The sequence below is a fragment of the Sinohyriopsis cumingii genome, chromosome 17, assembly GCF_028554795.1.
Source record: "Sinohyriopsis cumingii isolate HCF-2022 chromosome 17, ASM2855479v2, whole genome shotgun sequence".
In the NCBI taxonomy this organism is placed as follows: domain Eukaryota; kingdom Metazoa; phylum Mollusca; class Bivalvia; order Unionida; family Unionidae; genus Sinohyriopsis; species Sinohyriopsis cumingii.
In genome coordinates, this window is record NC_142977.1 from 63,791,139 (window position 1) to 63,816,336 (window position 25,198).

Genomic DNA, 25,198 nt, shown 5'->3' on the forward strand with positions numbered 1-25,198 from the left:
TACATATTGTACCGGAGTTCATCAGATATATCAGCAAAGTAAGGAAATGCGTACGAAACGCAATTAGTGTATTGACGGCGTGACGGCGATAGGATTGGAAAGCAAAAGAAGCTATAGAGACTGATGCATTTGTACATTTGTACTGTGAAGCATAAGTAGCATATGTTTATGTAGAATGTTGTCCGTTGTGAATGCTATGAATTGTACAATATACAATATTTCATCTTTTCAGAGCATACTACCAGAGAATAGATGAGGATACGTGCTACGTAATCTGATACGACTTCTAAACATCGTCAAATATATTGTACTCATGATTTGAAAAGACTGTGCACCATTGATTGAATTATAGACATTATAGATGGCGATAGGATATTTAGTATCCAGACTTCATTACACACGTCTTTATCTTCAAAATAAATCTTCAGTGAGGAAGTTGTGGTTGCTCCTACGTTGGTTTGATAATGTATGAATTTGTTCCAGGAATTATGAAATCCTTGCCCGACAGATCAGCAAACACTGTATTTCCGGATGGCATCACTGGGAACCTATGGAAAGGTATAATAATTGGCATTTATTGTTTTCATATAGTCATTATCTGCATTATCCTTATTTTCCTGCTCCTGCTACTACTGCTAATTATTCCATTTCTAGTTTCTACGACTTCCACTAATACCCTTTCTAATGACCCAGCTGCTACTAAGGTTCACGTGTCAATAAATTACAAATTCTACCACCCATCAAGTAATACTTCTTCTTGTATTGACATTCTATGACTTCCATAAACGGATACTTTAATTATGGTTGCTTCTTCTACTCATTGTCTGCAATACGATATCGAAAGCCTTATTATATGTCATATCTTTGACATTACCATCTAGGTCAGTACAGTATATGAATGTCATTCATGAATTTGTCTTAGTTAAGTTATGGTTCAAACGTTGTGAGGACAAATTTATTTAATTGACCCAACCGCTCGTGTTTATTCCATGTGCTATATTGTTTCTCCTGCAATTCGCTGCCTTTAAGACACGTGGATAACGTATCACCAGGATAAGTTTACAATTATATGTTTCTAAAAAAGGTCTCAAGGTACCGTTTTAAGTGGCGTGTAACATGCATGTTGGTGTTTCTTCACGGGATTGTTGGTCGATTTGTTGTAAGCAGCAAGGAAAGACCATCTTCTCATGTCGCTATTGTTTGGTCCACTTGTGTGCAAAACGTTGCAGTGGAAAAACACTGCGTCCCTTAAAATAAATCAAAGAACTATAACGACGCCAATATATTTATCTTCACTAATGTACCATAACCTTTGCATTTATTAGAAGGGAATATTAACAGAAAATTCTCAACTCACTTGAATGACAAGGGTCTTCATGTAACTATGCATGGTGCAACATCAAAGTTTCAGTATTGGTTTACTAGCATCAATGAGGTTATTCCTACCTGAAAGAAATGAATCGGTCGGACACCAATACGAAACATTGTTTGCCATTTTGACCTGGCTCTTGATTTCCATTTACAATTACACGCATTTGCGATCAGAGTTGGTATGATACTGATATGTTATCCACGATATAATCCATGATTTCAGGATTTCAGTGGGTAATATGCAATTAATATATATAACACTGAGAAAACTGCTTATCCATGAATCCAACAGTATTTGACAAAATACAAGATTATACGAAAACAATTAGAACGACATTTATAGTTCATTCCCATGCAAATATATTGCACATATAAAAATAAATCTAATGTTCTTGTCAACATAGCTGAGCTTAAAATGCGGCCTGTCTAGCGAATGAGCTGTCGTGCACTAAGATTGTTGCTTCTCCTTATAATAGCATCCAAATATTGATCGAACTTATTCCGATCTCCAATATTTTTTTGTTGATGTCTCGTTCAAAACACAATCCGTAACAAAACCCAATCTTGCATAAAGATACAGTGTAATTTTGATTACTAGTTAAAAGTAGTGGTCAGTATAAATTGACAGCTTACGATTTTATTAGAATATCACACGTACTATTTCTATAAAATCGCGTTTGGTTTCAAACGGCAAATTAGTATACTAAGTTTCAGTGGTCGGCAGGCAATGGAAAATGAGAACCGTTTTAGAGAATGGTTAGTTTAGCTGATCCTTCCATGATTACCCACGGTAGAATCACACCACCCGCAACACAACGAGCAAAATTTTCCAAAATCCCATCAAGAAACAATGCTGAACAAATCGGGTATAACACCTATGTAAGGCAGTAACAATTTGTGTTCCATAGGTTACGGTAATGAATAAAATGGTGGGCAATCAATCGACCGGATTCCTACAAAATCACCCACTTTTAAAATTATCGGAAATACATAAAGACAACATGCAGACATGAATAGCTGTTACATCAGTTAGATACATATGGTCATCTCCAATCCGGTTAGCAGAAATATATGTTTCAAATAGAATGATCCCTTATGCATATAGCATGCAATAATTTTCCGTATCACCATTATAAACAATCAATGAGAAGCTTGAAGAAAAAAAATTATAAATGCATCTGCAGTACAAAATGTATACCACATGTGTTTTTCGAATGATACCGAGCATTTTGGTTGGGCAAAGGAAAGACAAAGCAAATGTTATTTCTTTCATCATCGTTGGCTGCAACGTCAACCACGGTTTAAGATTGTTTGATATCCAATGCTAAAGTTTTAGTGTAAACACATAATGTCGCAGGAAAAATACATTGCGTACCGGAAAATCCTAATATGTTTATATTATTTATGGAAATTGTCCAATATCATCACTGATTTGATGGCTGCACAATGTTTGTGTATCAATGGCTTTGATTAATGAATGTTACATCTTCTTTAACCATTGCAGGTTCTACAGAGTTTTGTGAATGTGTGTTACAGATGGAATTCATTTAGGATATGATAGACGCGTAATGCCATGAATAAAAATCATTCCATCTGGATTATGGTACAATACGCAAGTAAAGGGCTATTTCAGATGAGTGGCTATGGAATTCTAAAACTTCATTTGAATATCCCAATGAATCGCACTTAGACATCCATTTGCAGCCAAATAGTAGGAAACATATTTATATTTAACTTTGTAGAGAGAGACAGACAGACAGACAGGCAGAGAGAGAGAGAGAAAGTGATAGAGAGAGTGAGAGAGATATTACAGTATATCTTGATCGTGAACGACTGTACAATCAATGAAATTTTATTCTAGTTTTAAACACGTGGCTATCCATTTAAGCTTATCTTAAGAAAAATCGTAAAGCAATATCAACATTGCAACCTAAGATATAAGCTGTGGACTGCACTGGAATATCCCTGTCGGGTTTTATGCTTAGCCACTATCATCGTTGCGCATTGTTCAACAATTTTGAGATCCTCACCCTAGGGCGATGTTAATAACAGGCATAATCTTAATACAGAATTGGCTTAGCATGACTACCCACATATATTTGGCTTGTATGTTTACTTAACGTTTTACTTAAACATGCACAATATTGTTACCAGAGGTGTATCAGTTTTATGATAAAACATTTTAAATGCTTGCAACATTTAAACAGGAAGTGAAATATTGTGGTATATGTGAAAGGAACCTTCCCGGATTCATCTCTACGTATAGAAGTGAGGTTTGCTGTTTGATTGCCTCAGATCTTTCCAGGTCTGCTTCTTCCTGAATGTCTTCAAGTATATGTTCGATTCGTCCATTCTTGTGTAATCCGGGTAGTATCTACAACAAATCAAAATGATTCAGAGGGCAAGATAATTAAATCTTAACATTATGGGCGAGCACGAGGTAATCATAATCAGGGTTGTCTTCTTATAATAAACGAATTTTGGTCCATCTATTTTCTTACTCTAAATCATGAAACTGACAATGCAAACAATTAAATCGGTATTCAAAGCTTTAGAGTATGATTATGTAATATGGGTTGCTAAGACCTTTGGTCTTAAACGAAGTTATTGAAACGAAATCGAAAACCAACAAGTTAGAAAAAGTCAACAAAGGATATATTTCCTCAGAATACAAAGTGAATAATTAAAAATAACTTTCAATATTGTGGATAATATTCCAAATAATCAATAAAGATCTATCACAAGTCAAAATGTTTAGAGCATTCCATAATAGTTCCAGTGATTCACCAAATGATCCCCAGTCTATTTTGTTCATGTGCCAATTGAATGTTGGAATGTTAACAGTCTTGACGTTTTACAATAATATAATCCAAAACGTCTATAATTGAATTCACAGTACTTCTAACATAGTTAGTGCGCCATCGAGTTTATGAGCGCCTTGTAATTCAAATGCTTGAAATACTTAAATCTTCTCAAATAAAACTTGTACACAACTCAATAACTATCTAAACTACCTATGTTTAATTTAGGAATAATACTTATCTTTTTCACTACCCTCTATAAAAAGCACAATTGTTTGAACCCTAGTATGGGCCACAAGATCGGTTCTAGATTGTTCTGACTAGAAAATATGGCCAGGTCATTAAAGGCCAATCAAAAAAATAAAGTCAGGTGCGCTAGATTTTCCAAGGGAAAACCAATGATCTGAACTAAAAATCCCATACAACTCTTCAGCAAAATTTACCTCTACACCTCCTAGGTCAAAAGACCAAACATATGTGTTTGCTCAATCGAAATGAACTGATCCTAAAGTGCAAACACAATCGATATAACACAAAAGTGATGACATAAAAGATGAGATGGTAAAATGGAACAAAGAATGAAGGCAGTGAGTGGTTTTCAGCTGTTTTTAATATTTAACGAACCCACGAAAATAATATCGTTACATACAGTTTTCTATAAATGTGCATTTAGTGAAAACACTAACGGCTCCATTCGATTCATTATTTAAAACATCGAAGTCTTATAATTATCGCGGTGGTCACTACTCGGGCATTAACAAGAGTAAAACTCAAAATCCGTGATACGCATTCATGTGTGGATTTTTACCTCGAGGCAGCAGTTTTATTTCACACAACTGTCTATGGGTGTAAAAACTGTCAACATGTTCGAACGTAGGCATACATTGTGATGCCAGTACCTAAAGAGTTATAAGTTTAAATTGTTAAGTGTTTTCTTTTTGTGTCAAATATTTGTTTCATTTTCTTCTGCTTTCGGTATTGACTCTAAGTTACATCCACATTCCCCTTATATAACTGTAGAAATAAAATTATAATTACAAGATCTAAGTTCACTTGCAAGCTTTACCCTTGAACTACAGAGTTCTGTTAGGCGTCTTAGATATCAGCTATGCAAACAATCAGCTGTCCTTGAATATCAATGTGAAAATAAATATATCTCCATATTAAATATTGCATGCGGTGGGCATTATGCAAATAGTATAATTGCTTTGCTCAAAGAAATGCACTTTACATTTAGACCATAGTTTATAGTTTATATTTGTTTCCTAGTGTAATGCTTTTAGACACAAATTATCTGACATTGCGATTAGCAATTGTTCCTCATCCAAAATATACGTTTGAATATAAGTGTGTCCATTCCCCAATTTACATTTCACTCAGTTACTCAGTTACGGATCTCACCCATATTCCTGATGCCACATGTGTCTTCCACCAGTTTCGGCGTCTTTCAGCAAAAGTTTGATGTGATAATGATAGACCACTCCCCCCAAAAGCTAATACTACTACTACTACTACTACTACTACTACTACTAATAATAATAATAATAATAATAATAATAATATCAATGTTATGTCTGTTTTGATGATTTTGTTGAAGCAAGTTGATAAATACATATTTAACTGATGTGTGTGTCCTTAATGTAAATGTATTATATTTTAACATAATTTTAGACGGGTGTTGTTGCCGCGTAGAGCATCACCTGATGGTTGTTTTTCTAAATATTGCCCTGGGTTCACCCACTGCAACAGACGCAAAGTTCTGCAGCGAAAAACCAGATTACTTTGATATCCACGATGCGTAAAATGTAAGTTATCGCAACATTATCACAATACAGACGCGTTATACGTAAGTAGTCATTAACTTTGGAACTGTGTCACGGAGTGTCGTATAGTTATGTTGGGTTTCGTGTAAACCGGGTGCTGCAGTCGATTATAGTGTTGACTTTGAGAACAATATTGGTCTACATCCACTTAGGAGTAAAAGCTTCGGGGCTACGGAGTCTGCGGGAAAGAAACTGGGATATAATGGGACCGTTATATATATATATATATATATATATATATATATATATATATATATATATATATATATATATATATATATATATATATATATATATATAATTGAATTTCGTTTCATGACATGTCAAAGGTACATACTCTGAATAATTGCACTTTGGAACGATATCATTTATCATTTTCAAACAAACGTTAATGACAGCAGTACGCAGCATTATGTCCATTGTTTGACCTTATGCTCATACGGATATTGTCGAATTCCCTCATCGTTGAATTTTATTTGATTACTAAGGATCTCATTCACTAAATTGCGCCTAGTGTCTTTGCTAGGTATAATCGAAACTCGGTTTCATCCTCTAACAACTGTTGCAGAAGTGGGAGAAACGCTGTGGTTGGTTTACATAGGTCTGGATTCAAGTAATATTTGTCACTCATCTCTCTCCGACAACGAACCTCATGACAAGGTACACAAGATGTGAGGGAGGAAATGCCTCGCTCACATTATATATTGGTCAATATGTGAAAAGTATTGAGCGTGGTAAGATACAAAATCAAAAATATAGTAGCTCTAGTACAGTCACTTTGCTCAGAGACCAGTTGTTAACCCCGTGTGCCAAGAAGTTGTACATGATTCTGAGTGAAATGTCAATCACGACAATTTATAAACGGCTACACAGGCATATTCTTTCACTGAAGCTCTGGGAGATACCGATGGTGTGGCTTGAAAGAGAATCACTTAGGTAAAATGACCAAAGACCCGAGTGCCAGAGAATCCTAGAAAGGTGGTGCCAACAACGATGGGAATGTTCAATCTGGGAAAGATGCAGTAGTGGGATCATATCTCGTCCGAGTGACAGAAGCGAAATAGTTTTGTCTAACAAGTAGCGTTTAATATTAGTAAAAGACGGTGTTCACGTGGCGATAATTCGGGAACTAACAATGCGAGTACGGAACTCAGTATATGCGCTGATAGTTCGTGATGTGATTCAATCAATCAGCACTTGTCTTGTTCCCGAGATGCGTGTACCGACAGCGTGGCACAGGCACCCGTCTGTCAAATACGGTCTTTACAAGCGTCGACGAAAAGCAAAGTCTTGTTAGGAATGACCAAAATTCTTGATGAAAACCCGGTCTATTTTCTTTGATCAATCGCTGTATAAAATGTATAGATCAAGATGTCATTAATGCCCGGAAACGTCTAAGCGATGCGTATGAATTCACCCATATTTGACTTAAAGATTGCAAATCTAGAAGGCTGTAGACTCCCAGCTATAACAGAGGTTAGGTTTCCTCATTATTTAATAGTTATAAACTAGGTAGCAGGTGTAGACAGAGAATAATCCGCTCCGCTAATTAAAAGTTTGAACGCCGTGACCGATGTCAAACACGATGAATGTATAAGAGTGCAAAGGCATAACATGTCTTTGAAAATTACTTCCGTTGCATTGAAGCATTGTAGGACACACGGTACTAATTATACGGAAGAACTGTGATCCATTCTAGAAATGGGTGAAGAAATAATAGAGTATTTACGGGTTTGGTGGTCCATAATTGGTTAATAATGAAAATTAAAATTTTAGGAAAAATATCTTTTGAGAGCTTATCCTATATGTAATGTAAAAAAGTATAGACAAATTTCTACTGATACAAATTTAGCATTTTTACAGGCTTGACTCAGGAGTACTCAATAATGAAAGTAGCACCTGATTCATTTGGTGCAGAATCAATGACATGTGTTTCATGCACATGTAAATAAACAAAATGCCGCGGCTCATATGGTGTTCTCCACACATAAGCTTGCACCAAGGTTAGATGTGCATGGAGAATTATAGGTCTCATCATCAGCACCCAGAAATTTTAAGTTATTGAATTTTAAATATGATGGTGTTTCCATATGTTTACTATTGGAGTTGGATTAGTAACGTGTGTCCTGTAAATGCGGAGAGTCAGTGCTATATTCATGCTCGAGAGGAAATATGTATAACAGTGTTGGGGTGCGTGATGTGGTTCTCACGGATTGTGGGACTCTATTTACCTCAAAATGTATTGTATAAATTAGTAGTTTGTTATCAATTAATCTGTTGCGACGCACGCCTTTTCACAGCATGTGTAATGGATTTATAGATACATTAAAGGAATAGTACACAAAATGATAAGTCGAATTTCCTCCGAGAGACCGCGAGCAAGGAATGTATATTTCAACACAATCTGAATCACGTATAGTGAGGTACAAGACGAAATGTGTGTGTGTGTGTCAAAATAGTCCAATGCCGATAGTAAGCCAAATTTAGTCGGGTAAGATCACAAGTTAATACGTCGTCATATTGCGGAAGATGTCACGTGTCACGTATGTACATGCAAGATCACAAACAAGGAGATGGCAAACTCGGGAACCATTTAGTCAAAGTATTACAACTGATGAACGCGATGAAGGAAAGTCGACTAAATCTTGTGACGAAACAAATATGTATCCCATTACACTCCCATGAACGCTTCATACTATTTGGAAAAGTGTTCATAATTGATTGATAAAGCATGAAATAGATATCAGAACCAATCCGAACTAAAGCATATTCTTTACTTTTTAATGCTCGGATACAACCAACCCGGGATGATTTAACTTCCATCAGATGAATACAATCACCGTACTTCGTGAGGAACTGATTCCAGACATGGAGGGTTTGTTTAAACAGCTGGCATTGAACCAATATGTTTCGAAGTTAGAACTTAAAAAACGGTTATTCACAGGATCCCAACGCATATTATATATTAAACTTATAATGCTTAGGCAATCTCATAAGATGGTCCAAGAAGTTGAAGCAGAACCAGGACAACGTTAAACAATTCAGAGTAGACCCTTGGCCTGAAATCAAGAAACAGAGCTGATCATTTCTCGGAGTGATACGGATTAACAGGAACGTCCTTCCAAATGTAGTCCCTATATCAAATCCGTAGACTGCGGCAGAAAATGGCAGACAAATATAGATTTGTGGGGTTCATGCCATGAAATAGCTTTAACAACTGTTACGGGAAAAGGCGAACAGTTGATCAGTCCTAATGTTGCCAGCGCTAACAACATTTTTTGTATTGAGAACTGATGCATTCGAGATGGGGTTAGGAGAGGTTTTGCTATAGTAGCAAGAGGTAGTAAAGCTATCCATTTCATGACAGTATGAATTTACTGCGTAGGGAACAAAACTTCGCCATGGTCGAAATGGAGTATGTTGGCTATGGTATTGGGAGTAGGGAAAGTTCTCACATATTTTTCTTTTGCTTCAGAAATAGTCATAGTCCATTGTGTATTTAAACGAAACAAATGTCTCCAAAGTTACAATGCGTATTGAATTTACAGACTAGCATTTTCTGATTGCATATCTTTGTTTTACCTTAGTGAAATGGTATTGTAAATTATAAGTTTCAGTGGGTAATTTCATTTCACATTCTTAATGTTTCTAAAGTGTTTCCACATATGTGTAACAAATGTTTATCTGCGCGTCCAGAGTTATACGATTGTGTTTAGTAACAACCCTAGTTATTTCGATCTTCTGTGCTCAGTTCACCCACTGATGTATGCGCAAAGTTCCTGCAGTGAAAAGCCTGATTGCATCAAGTGCCATTGTTTTGGTTTCACCATAATCACCATACTTATAGAGTAATTTTTCTTGTGTTATTACAATGCAGACGAGGTTTGTCAGCTCGCTGTTCATTTTAAGTTTTGGGGTTGTTTCCTGCTGATTCGTAGAACGTTTGTGAGTTTCGCGTAATAAATATACTGCAGTCGAATTGTACCTTGGCATGGTATACGGTGTTGGTTTGTTCGCAATTAGGGTCCAAATAATTTCTCAAGCTGGTCTGCATGATTGGGGATACTTTCAAAGGATCATTTGGCACACTGGGAGGACCTTGCCATGTGTTTTCGCTCTTTGAACATTCAACGGTACCATTGGAACAGGAAACACACTGCCTTTCTCGACCGGAAGATAATACATGTGTTCCATTTTTTAAATCAATAATGCAATACTATTATGTAGTTCAGTATCGCTGGAAATGATTGCACTTTAATGATGAAACATTTTACTTGGTCACTGTCAATATTTATTTATCAGGTATGTGCATTGCTCATCTATGGTGATAGAACCATATATCAGTCATATCCGTTTATAAATGATATACATTGATCATTCATTATGATAGGTTCATATCTTTGTCAAGTTTGTTTATAGGTTCCATATATTAATTTTTATTTGATTTCTCGTTTAAGTTACATGCACTGATTACTTATATTTTGGAACGACATTGTTATGGTGAACTCAATGCTAATAGTTATATGGAATCCGTTGTTGTTATGTGCACGAGTATGATGTCAGATTAATTCATAGTTGAAATACATTATACATAGATCATTCACGAAATTGTGTTCAATGTCTTCCGTATACTAACCCGGCTTCATCCAGTTACAATGTAGGTACTTACTTCGTAATTACGAATATTCATATATGAAAGCAATATTGTAATTCAGTAAACGTAAATCAAAGAAACGTTATTCACAAAAAAATCAATCAAAACGACATGATATTTTCATATCGAAAACAGTAACTGATTACTTTTCCCCCTCTCCAACTATTCATCTATGCCAAATGTTTGAGGAAAAATATTTTGCATCTGCTATGCGGTTGTTTCAAATAAGTTAGGATTTCAGGACAAAATGTGTTTGCTCATTAACTTGTTTTGCGCCATCTAAGAAATAGTATCCTTTATGGTATGAAAGATATGTGATACAACCTGAACTATCAGAGAAGAAGGATAACTGACTCGAAAAAGTAAAGTTTCAATTGAGAAACTTACCATTAATACAGTGCGAAATTACGTTGGCATCCTTCTTTATTCTTGTCTCACAAGTGTACACCACTTACATATACCTGCTCACTTGTACCCGCCACCTTTTCTGATCTTGCCAACACACCAGTGATGTCATTTCCTGGATGGGTCCATATGACTCGGTCGAGAGGGCGCCCCTCTGGATCATCAAGCTGATGACGATTTTACGGATGGTATTCAGAAGTACAGAGACGGAGTATAAGACGAACATATTTCCTCATTCAAAATTAAATTGATGTAATTACTGACTTCTGCTTCTAGCTACCACTGAGTGGCAATTGTTTGTATTGTTTCTTATAAACTTACCACACAAATAAACTTTCAATAAAATTAAAGCGGTCTTTAAATGAATAAGTTTCATTTCTGAAAATGCTAAATGTTAATTAGTTTGCTTAAATAACTATTCTAAGGTCGTATTACTGTGCACGATCTCAAATGGTGACGATTAGTAATAGGGTCCAGTATATTTCAGGTATTTGTGAACGAAACGTGAGAATTGGACTTTTCATGAACTGTTTACAGTTCTGTGGATACGTTTTATATAGGTTGTTAGTAGTAAATGGGGTGAGATTAGCGTCAATGGGAATTAGCATTACAGAGACCCCTGGGTCAGATTAGCGTCAAGGGAAATTTAACATGGAGAAAAATCGTGGGTCAGATTAGCGTCAAGGGAAATTAACATGGAGAAAAATCGTGGGACGGTTTAGCGTCAAAGGAATTTAAACAGGGTGGGACTTTATAGCGTCAAGGGAAATTGAACATGGGAATAGAGTGTGGGTCTGTCTAGGGACTAGGGGAATTTAACATATGGAAATTGAACATGGTGGGTCTGTATAGCGTCAAGGGGAATTGAACATGGTGGGATTGTCTAGGGACAATGATGGTAGAGGGTCAAACACAACAGAGACAGAAACATACATACACTAGTACAAACGTGAGATTTATATATAAAGCATTACCAAGACCTGAAATCTTGCTGGGGTGTTCAAAAATTTGCATAATTGTAATGATGCTATAAATAGCTATAATCAAGGAAATGCTCAACGACAAAATGGATGTGACTAAAAGTAACGCTAAAATGACGAAATTGTCCCAGAATTTAAAGGAAAATAAACATATCCCCGAAAATTAAGTTACAATGGTTTAGACTAAAAAATGGATAAAATTAGTAACTACTTACAATATCAACTTCTGTGACGATCGTGGATAAATACCTATGTATCTATAATCAGCAGAAATTCCTATGAAATCCCAATATCTATTTATAGCTCCAACTTGTGGGTTTTTCCTTTGGAAAATCCCACTATCTTTTTATAGCCTCAGCTTGAGTGACGTTCCTGTTTATGAATTCTAGTATATATGTATAGCTACAAAATGTGGAAATCCCCAAGTCGATATTTATAGTCTCAAAATTTCCAGCGTCAGTGACGTCACTGTGCTGAACACTAGGGGATGAATGGCAACAGTGTTGCAAGTGGCTGACCTGAATACACGCTACTGCAGGTAGGTAGGTAGAGTGTATATGATAGGGATAAAGTGAGTTTTTATAGGGACAAACAGAGACCAATACACACACACACACAAATACACACACACAACGTACGCGCGCAGACATACGCACACTCACACAAACACACACACACACACACACACACACACACACACACACACACAGAGGGAAGAGGAAAAAACAAACCCCAAATATACTATCAATACAGAAGGGAGATAACACAAACCCCAAATAAACTATCAACACAAACGTACGTGAACGCATACAAACCTCAAGTATACTATTCACACAACGTCGCTAACGCATACAAACCCCAAATATGCTATCCACACTCGGGAGGAAGAAGAAAAAAACAACCAAATATACGATCTACACAACGTACGCGAACACACACACACACACACACACACACACACACACGCACACACAGAGGGAAGAGGAAAAAACAAACCCCAAATATACTATCAACACAGAAGGGATATAATACAAACCCCAAAAAAACTATCCACACAAACGTACGCGAACGCATACAAACCCCAAATATGCTATTCACACTCCGGAGGAAGAAGAAAAAAACAACCAAATATACGATCTACACAACGTACTCTAACACACACACACACACATACACACACACAGAGGGAAGAGGAAAAAACAAACCCCAAATATACTATCAATACAGAAGGGAGATAATACAAACCCAAAATAAACTATCCACACAAACGTACGCGAACACATACAAACCCCAAATATACTATCAACACAGAAGGGAGATAAAACAAACCCCAAATAAACTATCCACACAAACGTACGCGAACGCATACAAGCCCCAAATATACTATTCACACAACGTCGCTAACGCATACAAACCCCAAATATGCTATCCACACTCGGGAGGAAGAAGAAAAAAACAACCAAATATACGATCTACACAACGTACGCGAACACACACACACACACACACACAGAGGGAAGAGGAAAAAACAAATCCCAAAAATACTATCAACACAGAAGGGAGATAATACAAACCCCAAATAAACTATCCACGCAAACGTACGCGAACGCATACAAACCCCAAATATACTATCAACACAGAAGGGAGATAATACAAACCCCAAATAAACTATCCACACAAACGTACGCGAACGCATACAAACCCCAAATATGCTATCCACACTCGGGAGGAAGAAGAAAAAAACAACCAAATATACTATCTACACAACGTACGCGAACACACACACACACACACACACACACATATACACACAGAGGGAAGAGGAAAAAAAAGAACCCCAAATATACTATCAACACAGAAGGGAGATAATACAAACCCAAAATAAACTATCCACACAAACGTACGCGAACGCATACAAACCCCAAATATACTATTCACACAACGTCGCTAACGCATACAAACCCCAAATATGCTATCCACACTCGGGAGGAAGAACAAAAAAACAACCAAATATACGATCTACACAACGTACGCGAACAATCTCACACACACACACATACACACACACACAGAGGGAAGAGGCAAAAACAAACCCCAAATATACTATCAACACAGAAGGGAGATAATACAAACCCCAAATAAACTATCCACACAAACGTACGCGAACGCATACAAACCCGAAATATACTATCAACACAGAGTGAAGAAGAAAAAGTTTTTTGAAAGCACCTAAGCCCTCACCTGCAATGACCAACTCTGCCAAACACCTACACCCCACTCCCCACTCCCAACACTACAAAACCCATTTAACCCGTTATTTTATGGCATCAGTGTGTGATTTAGGAAACATCAAGACACAAAATGATGGATGAATAGACTGACTATTGTTTACCGACTTGCATGCCTAAAGAGCGTGCGTGAAGGAAAACATCCTTCCATTTCAATTCTAACTAAAACATGATCCAGAGGGATAGAGAGAGGTGAAAGAGCACAATTTCATAAAGTGTGAGTAAAAACAAAACACGCCATCCTTATTATACAATGTCAAGACCAAGAGACACCTACGTTTTCTTTCTGGTCTATTCTCTTTTAGAAGGTAGTATGAAATTTCACATCAGGGCCAACGCATCGGCTCACATTGTCAATTTTTCCATTTCCATGTCTTTACTGGCACAAGTTCTTCATCATCTTCAATTTCTTCTTCTTCTGAATCCCTCTTCTCTGTTTCGTCTTGTTTTTGTTTATTCTCTTTTCTCGTAGGGCACTCTGAATTCCAGTGTCCTTTCTCCTGACAACGATATTAGGTATCTTGACTTTTGTCTCTCTTTCTTAGACGAAGCAGGTATTCTGGAGACAAATACCCATTTACCTTTGCAGATATAGCAAACTTCATTAGCACTTACACACTTTCGTATGACTCTCATCAAATCAACGATCAAAAGAGTAAGTTTTGTAGCCACTTTCGCATGTGAATTATGCTTTCGTATGACTTTTAGCAAATATTTGACCAGCAGGTCGATCTGTGCTGACTCTTCCATCTTCTTGATCGTTTGAGAGCGGAATGAATACTCTGACGCTAAGACACTCTCCTTATATACAGGGACCTGCTGCGTATGAAACCTAGTCAAATGTAATTTTGCAATAAGATGAAACGATTTCATTGAGGAAGTAAAAAGCAATGATGTACCGTATCGCCTCACACAAAACCTGAAGTGTTAGTTCAAATCCGTGTCAGCGATTTCGAAGACGACATAACTGAGCTTTAATCAATGCTCGCCAATTATGCCACAAAACCACGAGTCCTGATTCACGCCAAAAGAAATTTCGTTCGGTCCATAAAAATAGTATCATATCTGAGAAACGCAAAAAGGAACTTCCAGAAAACTGAGGAAGACGGCTTACACCTACAACGTAAATGTATGAGTTCAAGTAGTGCGTAAAACTTAGTCAAATTAAATTTTTATAGTCAAGGCGAAACGATCTCTTTTCAAACAAGAAAGCAGACACCAAGCGACAATGGCGATCCGTGTCACACAACACTTTTCAAAATGTATATTATCAGAGGTTTGTTCTAGCGATCTGCACGGTTAAATTAAATGTTGATGTATTTTGCAATAAGACGGACACAATTTCCATGGGATCGCCCATGGTACGAATGTTCGTGCATTAGTTTAATTTTTAAAAATATTTTTTTTATATAAATCGCTTATAGCATAGACCCAGTAAAGCATGGCCATTCTCGTCACTGTCTGAATAGCTACTCAAGTCAATTCGAAGCGAACGCGGTAAGAAAATAAGTATAGCCAATGAAATGGCTTACAACGGGTGATGCATTGTTTTGTTCTAGGTCTGTGTGGCATAATAATCCCTATGTTCTTGCGTTGTTACCATTACAGTGCAGACAGACTGAAATGTGAACTTACAAGCCCTCTTTGTGTGTGTTGTACCATTTCCTCTTACCACATCAAAATACTGAGCGTCACAGTAGTGGTTCGCGTTTTCAAACTGACCATTTTTTTTATATCTCACTTAAACATTTCGACATAAACACTCACACTCACATCGGTAGAGTCAGAACAGACGTGTTACAGTATTGAGGGGCATGTTATCTTTTCGTTTTCAAACTAATAAATTTGGGGCTTGTATGAAGTAAAGAACCGAAAGTACAGTGAAACTCAAGGATGATAACCCAATCTGTCTGTCTATTGATGCGTGTATTTACTTAAGAAGAAATATGACCTCTAAAACACAAAGAGATACGGCAAGCATGATTAGATCAAACACAACGATGTTTTCCTTCACGCCCGTGTAATTTAGAGTTTCAATCGTCTTTGAAGACAAACTTGGTCTCCTTTTGTAGGGCTTGAAATAATAAAAGAAACTAAAAAATCTTAAGCACTTTGCTATAGATAATTTCATCAACAGACTAAACAACATAAATACCGTTACAACAATAGAAAGCCTTAAATCTTCTATCAAAAAGAAATGCATGAAAAAAATTAAAGATTAACGATAACTAACCAATGAAACCGAATTTAACAAAGGCAATGACATGTGAAGAAATGCCTCTCACTTTGGAAAGGTAGGCGAATGTACTCTGTCATGCACCATCAACTTGAAAAAAATTATAAACAAAGAGAAACCTGAATTCAAAATTCTCCTTTACCACGCTCGGACAGAAAAATGAGTGTGTGGTGAGACAATTCCCACTCATGTTTAAAGCCTTTCAGTCAGGTTGTTAAGGACTAGTTAGTCCTACACCTGATTGGCTAAATTTAAAAGTAGTCCGTGAGTACATAAAAGCCTGGGGGAATGAGGCTCTCTTTCCTTCCCCAGGAGTAATTAAAAATCACGCGGAGCGTTATTAAACCAGTGATACATGCTCCATTAGAGCGAAAATCACTTTAATTCAAGTAAGCAAGCAAGCAAGTTCGGGTACCGTCTCTAGCACTCTTGATGACACCAACTGTCTGGGTTATTTTCTTTCTTGCAAGCCCCTATGTTCCACTTCTGTTTGTGATAATAACTTGTGATACTTCACATTTTCTAAAGTGGAAATCTTTACAAGCCGTACAAAATACAAAACTTATATGACTTTGGCTTTTGACACTTGCACAGACTCTTCACTTTATAAGTGTCACGAGAAAATTGTATATCCCATTTTTACCATTTTCAAAAACACGCACACACTTGCAGCTTGACCAGAAATATGTACATCTTGTTTTGTGGATAAGTCACAGACAAGTCCAAGCATATATAGGTGGTTATGAACGTTAGGAATATCCCCTCATTTTTTCAGAAATATCAAAGCTTGTATGTGCATTTTCCCTTTTCCACTCTATATTAGTGCTTAGATTTGTTCTATTGTTGTAACGGTATTTATGTTGTTTAGTCTGTTGATGAAATTATCTATAGCAAAGTGCTTAAGATTTTTTAGTTTCTTTTATTATTTCAAGCCCTACAAAAGGAGACCAAGTTTGTCTTCAAAGACGATTGAAACTCTAAATTACACGGGCGTGAAGGAAAACATCGTTGTGTTTGATCTAATCATGCTTGCCGTATCTCTTTGTGTTTTAGAGGTCATATTTCTTCTTAAGTAAATACACGCATCAATAGACAGACAGATTGGGTTATCATCCTTGAGTTTCACTGTACTTTCGGTTCTTTACTTCATACAAGCCCCAAATTTATTAGTTTGAAAACGAAAAGATAACATGCCCCTCAATACTGTAACACGTCTGTTCTGACTCTACCGATGTGAGTGTGAGTGTTTATGTCGAAATGTTTAAGTGAGATATAAAAAAAATGGTCAGTTTGAAAACGCGAACCACTACTGTGACGCTCAGTATTTTGATGTGGTAAGAGGAAATGGTACAACACACACAAAGAGGGCTTGTAAGTTCACATTTCAGTCTGTCTGCACTGTAATGGTAACAACGCAAGAACATAGGGATTATTATGCCACACAGACCTAGAACAAAACAATGCATCACCCGTTGTAAGCCATTTCATTGGCTATACTTATTTTCTTACCGCGTTCGCTTCGAATTGACTTGAGTAGCTATTCAGACAGTGACGAGAATGGCCATGTTTTACTGGGTCTATCCTATAGGCGATTTATATAAAAAAAATATTTTTAAAAATTAAACTAATGCACGAACATTCGTACCATGGGCGATCCCATGGAAATTGTGTCCGTCTTATTGCAAAATACATCAACATTTAATTTAACCGTGCAGATCGCTAGAACAAACCTCTGATAATATACATTTTGAAAAGTGTTGTGTGACACGGATCGCCATTGTCGCTTGGTGTCTGCTTTCTTGTTTGAAAAGAGATCGTTTCGTCTTGACTATAAAAATTTAATTTGACTAAGTTTTACGCACTACTTGAACTCATACATTTACGTTGTAGGTGTAAGCCGTCTTCCTCAGTTTTCTGGAAGTTCCTTTTTGCGTTTCTCAGATATGATACTATTTTTATGGACCGAACGAAATTTCTTTTGGCGTGAATCAGGACTCGTGGTTTTGTGGCATAATTGGCGAGCATTGATTAAAGCTCAGTTATGTCGTCTTCGAAATCGCTGACACGGATTTGAACTAACACTTCAGGTTTTGTGTGAGGCGATACGGTACATCATTGCTTTTTACTTCCTCAATGAAATCGTTTCATCTTATTGCAAAATTACATTTGACTAGGTTTCATACGCAGCAGGTCCCTGTATATAAGGAGAGTGTCTTAGCGTCAGAGTATTCATTCCGCTCTCAAACGATCAAGAAGATGGAAGAGTCAGCACAGATCGACCTGCTGGTCAAATATTTGCTAAAAGTCATACGAAAGCATAATTCACATGCGAAAGTGGCAACAAAACTTACTCTTTTGATCGTTGATTTGATGAGAGTCATACGAAAGTGTGTAAGTGCTAATGAAGTTTGCTATATCTGCAAAGGTAAATGGGTATTTGTCTCCAGAATACCTGCTTCGTCTAAGAAAGAGAGACAAAAGTCAAGATACCTAATATCGTTGTCAGGAGAAAGGACACTGAAATTCAGAGTGCCCTACGAGGAAAGAGAATAAACAAAAACAAGACGAAACAGAGAAGAGGGATTCAGAAGAAGAAGAAATTGAAGATGATGAAGAACTTGTGCCAGTAAAGACATGGAAATGGAAAAATTGACAATGTGAGCCGATGCGTTGGCCCTGATGTGAAATTTCATACTACCTTCTAAAAGAGAATAGACCAGAAAGAAAACATAGGTGTCTCTTGGTCTTGACATTGTATAATAAGGATGGCGTGTTTTGTTTTTACTCACACTTTATGAAATTGTGCTCTTTCACCTCTCTCTATCCCTCTGGATCATGTTTTAGTTAGAATTGAAATGGAAGGATGTTTTCCTTCACGCACGCTCTTTAGGCATGCAAGTCGGTAAACAATAGTCAGTCTATTCATCCATCATTTTGTGTCTTGATGTTTCCTAAATCACACACTGATGCCATAAAATAACGGGTTAAATGGGTTTTGTAGTGTTGGGAGTGGGGAGTGGGGTGTAGGTGTTTGGCAGAGTTGGTCATTGCAGGTGAGGGCTTAGGTGCTTTCAAAAAACTTTTTCTTCTTCACTCTGTGTTGATAGTATATTTCGGGTTTGTATGCGTTCGCGTACGTTTGTGTGGATAGTTTATTTGGGGTTTGCATTATCTCCCTTCTGTGTTGATAGTATATTTGGGGTTTGTTTTTGCCTCTTCCCTCTGTGTGTGTGTGTATGTGTGTGTGTGTGTGTTTGTTCGCGTACGTTGTGTAGATCGTATATTTGGTTGCTTTTTTCTTCTTCCTCCCGAGTGTGGATAGCATATTTGGGGTTTGTATGCGTTAGCGACGTTGTGTGAATAGTATATTTGGGGTTTGTATGCGTTCGCGTACGTTTGTGTGGATAGTTTATTTTGGGTTTGTATTATCTCCCTTCTGTATTGATAGTATATTTGGGGTTTGTTTTTTCCTCTTCCCTCTGTGTGTGTGTATGTGTGTGTGTGTGTGTGTGTGTTCGCGTACGTTGTGTAGATCGTATATTTGGTTGCTTTTTTCTTCTTCCTCCCGAGTGTGAATAGCATATTTGGGGTTTGTATGCGTTCGCGTACGTTTGTGTGGATAGTTTATTTTGGGTTTGTATTATCTCCCTTCTGTATTGATAGTATATTTGGGGTTTGTTTTTTCCTCTTCCCTCTGTGTGTGTGTATGTGTGTGTGTGTGTGTGTGTGTGTGTGTTCGCGTACGTTGTGTAGATCGTATATTTGGTTGTTTTTTTCTTCTTCCTCCCGAGTGTGAATAGCATATTTGGGGTTTGTTTGCGTTCGCGTACGTTTGTGTGGATAGTTTATTTGGGGTTTGTATTATCTCCCTTCTGTGTTGATAGTATATTTGTGGTTTGTATGCGTTCGCGTACGTTTGTGTGGATAGTTTATTTGGGGTTTGTATTATCTCCCTTCTGTGTTGATAGTATATTTGGGGTTTGTATTTTCCTCTTCCCTCTGTGTGTGCGTGTATGTGTGTGTGTGTGTTTGTGTGTGTGTGCGTATGTCTGCGCGCGTACGTTGTGTGTGTGTGTTTGTGTGTGTGTGTGTGTGTGTATTGGTCTCTGTTTGTCCCTATAAAAACTCACTTTATCCCTATCAGATACACTCTACCTACCTACCTGCAGTAGCGCGTATTCAGGTCAGCCACTTGCAACACTGTTGCCATTTATCCCCTAGTGTTCAGTACAGTGACGTCACTGACGCTGGAAATTTTGAGACTATAAATATCGACTTGGGGATTTCCACATTTTGTAGCTATACATATATACTGGAATTCATAAACAGGAACGTCACTCAAGCTGAGGCTATAAAAAGATAGTGGGATTTTCCAAAGGAAAAACTCACAAGTTGGAGCTATAAATAGATAGTGGGATTTCATAGGAATTTCAGCTGATTATAGATACATAGGTATTTATTCAAGATCGTCACAGAAGTTGATATTGTAAGTAGTTACTAATTTTATCCATTTTTGTCTAAACCATTGTAACTTTATTTTCGGGGATATGTTTATTTTCCTTTAAATTCTGGGACAATTTCGCCATTTTAGCGTTACTTTTAGTCACATCCATTTTGTCGTTGAGCATTTCCTTGATTATAGCTATTTATAGCATCATTACAATTATGCAAATTTTTGAACACCCCAGCAAGATTTCAGGTCTTGGTAATGCTTTATATATAAATCTCACGCTTGTACTAGTGTATGTATGTTTCTGTCTCTGTTGTGTTTGACCCTCTACCATCATTGTCCCTAGACAATCCCACCATGTTCAATTCCCCTTGACGCTATACAGACCCACCATGTTCAATTTCCATATGTTAAATTCCCCTAGTCCCTAGATAGACCCACACTCTATTCCCATGTTCAATTTCCCTTGACGCTATAAAGTCCCACCCTGTTTAAATTCCTTTGACGCTAAACTGTCCCACGATTTTTCTCCATGTTAATTTCACTTGACGCTAATCTGACCCAGGGGTCTCTGTAATGCTAATTCCCATTGACGCTAATCTCACCCCATTTACTACTGTCGTTTGATTGACAGTGACACAGTTGTCATTTTTTTGAAGTTAATATATATCGGTGTGCACGATTTACACATATAAGGAGATATAAGACTATGAATTTTTGCCTGAACACGATTCAATTAGTTTGATTAAAGCAACGTAATCACATATACAAATGACACTCTACTGGAATTTCCACAGCTAATAGGCGAATATTCAAAACTCACGGAACGTATAGATTATAAACATTCTTTGTGACACAAGTTTAAACGATTGTTTCAAATCTTACATATATTTCGTCATGAAATTATTCGCAATTATGGAGAAAGCATTAAAAGAATCTAAACAAGTCTAACAATAAAGAGCGTAAGGCATAAATAAAACAATGTCTTCCTATAGTACCACACTTACCGAGTAGCGATGTTTAAGTACACTGTCTGGTGACGCAATTGTTTTGTTAATAAACTCAAGTTCTTCCTTATCCAACAGACCCCTGTTAACAATTAATAATGAAAACTCAGCTACTTTCATGGCTGAAAGTGGCATATATTAAAATAGGTAGCTGAGTAGCATTCATTATATAATACACACTCTTCATCTAAAATCACACGTGTTTATGAACGTCTCATCATTTGTGTAATACAATTAAAAACGTATATAATCTAACACAATTATACAAACATACCCTTGTTTTACTGAACTATATGAGACGAAGTTTCTAAATCAGAAATCTATCAGATATTGATGATTTTGTTTAAACACATTTTTAAATGTTTCATACCTTATATTACCCTTAAGAGTTTGATATAAGCCCGTGTCATTCCCAAAGCTTTAGTCATCTGTGCCATGGTTACAATGAAAATTTTAAACGAACTGAATGCAAACACAAGTCCTTATAATTTCCTATGTAAAGCTAATATTAGTGTGGTTTTATGTAATCGATGGTTGCCAAAACAAACATACCTATAGAGGGGAGCTACTATTCAACTTCTGTTAGTTTGTTTACATATTTGTTTCTGTAGCCGTGATTGCCCGAATAAAACTTGGATTAACGGAGTTGACGTAAAACTATGAACGAAGACTTATGACCAATAATAAATCAATGCACTTATTACACATTAAAATGTCCAACAGTTTTGTTATATAGTGAAAATATTATATCACTCTTTGACTGTAAGTTGTATAACATCCAGATTACTTTGAATATAAACGAATCTGTTCAACATAATGCAAGGTCTAAAATCAGTTTATAAATGTAACATTTTTTCTATAACTCCTATCATATTTCGTGCTATGAAGGACATTCACGTAAAATATTGTCTTATCTTTCTTTACGTAATGTGTACATATTAGTATATTTTAATTTCTAGACAAGTAGGTTCCACACCACAGCCAAACATAGGCAATTAACTTTTAAAATGCAATATAATCATGTTCTAATCACATTTTTCTTCATGACATTCATATTTAAAGAACAAAAATCCGTTCATACACTTGTTTTATTTGCATGGACACTAAATGTCAATACTCAGTAAATGATATCCTATGTAAAAAGTGTAGTATTAGACTTATTATATGATATTCTATGCAAGAGGTGTAGTATTAGACACAGTCTATGAATTATATGTACGAGGTCTTGTATTAGACTCACTATATGAATTTTATGTAAGAGGTGCAGTATTAGACTCAGTCTATGAATTATATGTACGAGGTCTAGTATTAGACTCAGAATATGATATCCTATGTAAGAGATGTATTATTAGACTTAGTATATGACACTCTATGCAAGAAGTGTAGTATTAGACACATTATATTAATTATATGCAAGAGGTGTAGTATTAGACACATTATATGAATTATATGTAGGGGTGCAGTATTAGACTCAGTCTATGAATTATATGTACGAGGTCTAGTATTAGACTCAGAATATGATATTCATGTAAGAGGTGTAGTATTAGACACATTATATGAATTCTGTGTAAGAGGTGTAGTATTAGACACATTATATGAATTCTGTGTAAGAGGTGCAGTATTAGACACATTATATGAATTATATGTAAGACGTGTAGTATTAAACTCAGTATATGATATTCATGTAAGAGGTGTAGTATTAGATTCAGCATATGAATTACATGTACGAGGTCTAGTATTAGATTCACTATATGATATTTTTTTAAGAGGTACAGTATTAGACTCAGTGTATTATATTCTATGTAAGATTTGCAGTATTAGAATCAGTATATGATATTCTATGTACGAGGTCTTGTATTAGACTCACTATATGATATTATATGTAAGAGGTGTAGTATTAGACTCAGTATATTAATTTTGCGGCCCCGAGTGGTAGAGTGGTCGAAAGCGCTCACCGTTACGGATCACTGCCATCTCATCTCTGTCTGCGTTGGTTCGAGTCTCGGGTTCGGCCAATGTGGATATATGAGAAAGCTTGCCGGCAGCTTCTCGTGGGTCGGTGGTTCTATCCGGAGTCTTCCCGGTTTCTTCCTCCACCATTAATACTGGCCGCCATGTATAGCCTATATTGTGCAGACAAATGGCGTTAAACCCTACAACAACAACAACAACAACAACAGAGGTATAGTATTAGACTCAGTATATGATATTCTATGTACAAGGTCTTGTATTAGACTCACTATATGATATTATATGTACGGGGTGTAGTATTAGACTCAGTATGTGATATTCTAAGAGGTGTAGTATTAGACTCAGTATATGATATTCTAAGAGGTGTAGTATTAGACTCAGTATATGATATTCTAAGAGGTGTAGTATTAGACTCAGTATATGATATTCTAAGAGGTGTACTATTAGACTCAGTACATGATATTCTAAGAGGTGTACTATTAGACTCAGTATATGATATTCTAAGAGGTGTAATATTAGACTCAGTACATGATATTATATGTACGGGGTGTAGTATTAGACTCAGTACATGATATTATATGTACAGGGTGTACTATTAGACTCAGTACATGATATTCTAAGAGGTGTTGTATTAGACTCAGTATATTATATTCAATATAAGAGGTTTAGTATTAGACTCAGTATATTATATTCTATGTAAAACATGTAGTATTAGACATTATATTATAGTCTAGCTACGAGGCGTAGTGTTAGATTCAGTATATTATATTCTTTGTAAGAGCTGTAGGATTAGACTCATACTATTATATTCTATGTAAAAGGTGTAGTATTAGACTCAATATACGATATTCTATGTGAGAGGTGTAGTATTAGACTCAGCATCTAAGGATCGTGATTAAAGATTTAAAAGAAAGAAAAAAAAAACAACCAGATACGAAACATTTGCATTTTAAAATCTAACAGAACCGCAAGAATTGAATTCGTTCAAAGATTCGTTTGTTTATTATGATGTTATTTACAATGTTTACATTTGACAATATTGCCTAATTGGTCAGCACAATTAATACACACTCACTCGCGTCTACCTGATCTCACCAATAACGGATGCATTGGATAAGTATATTCATAGAGTATCACATCACAGACGAGGCAGCTAGGGGATAATGTAACTGAAGGATAAGAAGAAAGCAATAACAACTTAAGAAAATAAAA

At 36.4% G+C, this 25,198-nt stretch overlaps 1 protein-coding gene across 1 annotated transcript; it reads right to left on the bottom strand.

Moving 5' to 3' along the window:
• Positions 1-1,087: 1,087 nt before the first annotated feature.
• Positions 1,088-22,452, bottom strand: LOC149779105 (uncharacterized). Its single transcript, XM_089938396.1, has 4 exons — positions 22,396-22,452; positions 11,111-11,221; positions 5,574-5,665; positions 1,088-1,247 (listed from the first exon to the last, which is right to left on the bottom strand). The coding sequence occupies exons 1-4, from the start codon at positions 22,450-22,452 to the stop codon at positions 1,088-1,090; spliced, it is 420 nt and encodes a 139-aa protein (XP_089794522.1).
• Positions 22,453-25,198: the final 2,746 nt, after the last annotated feature.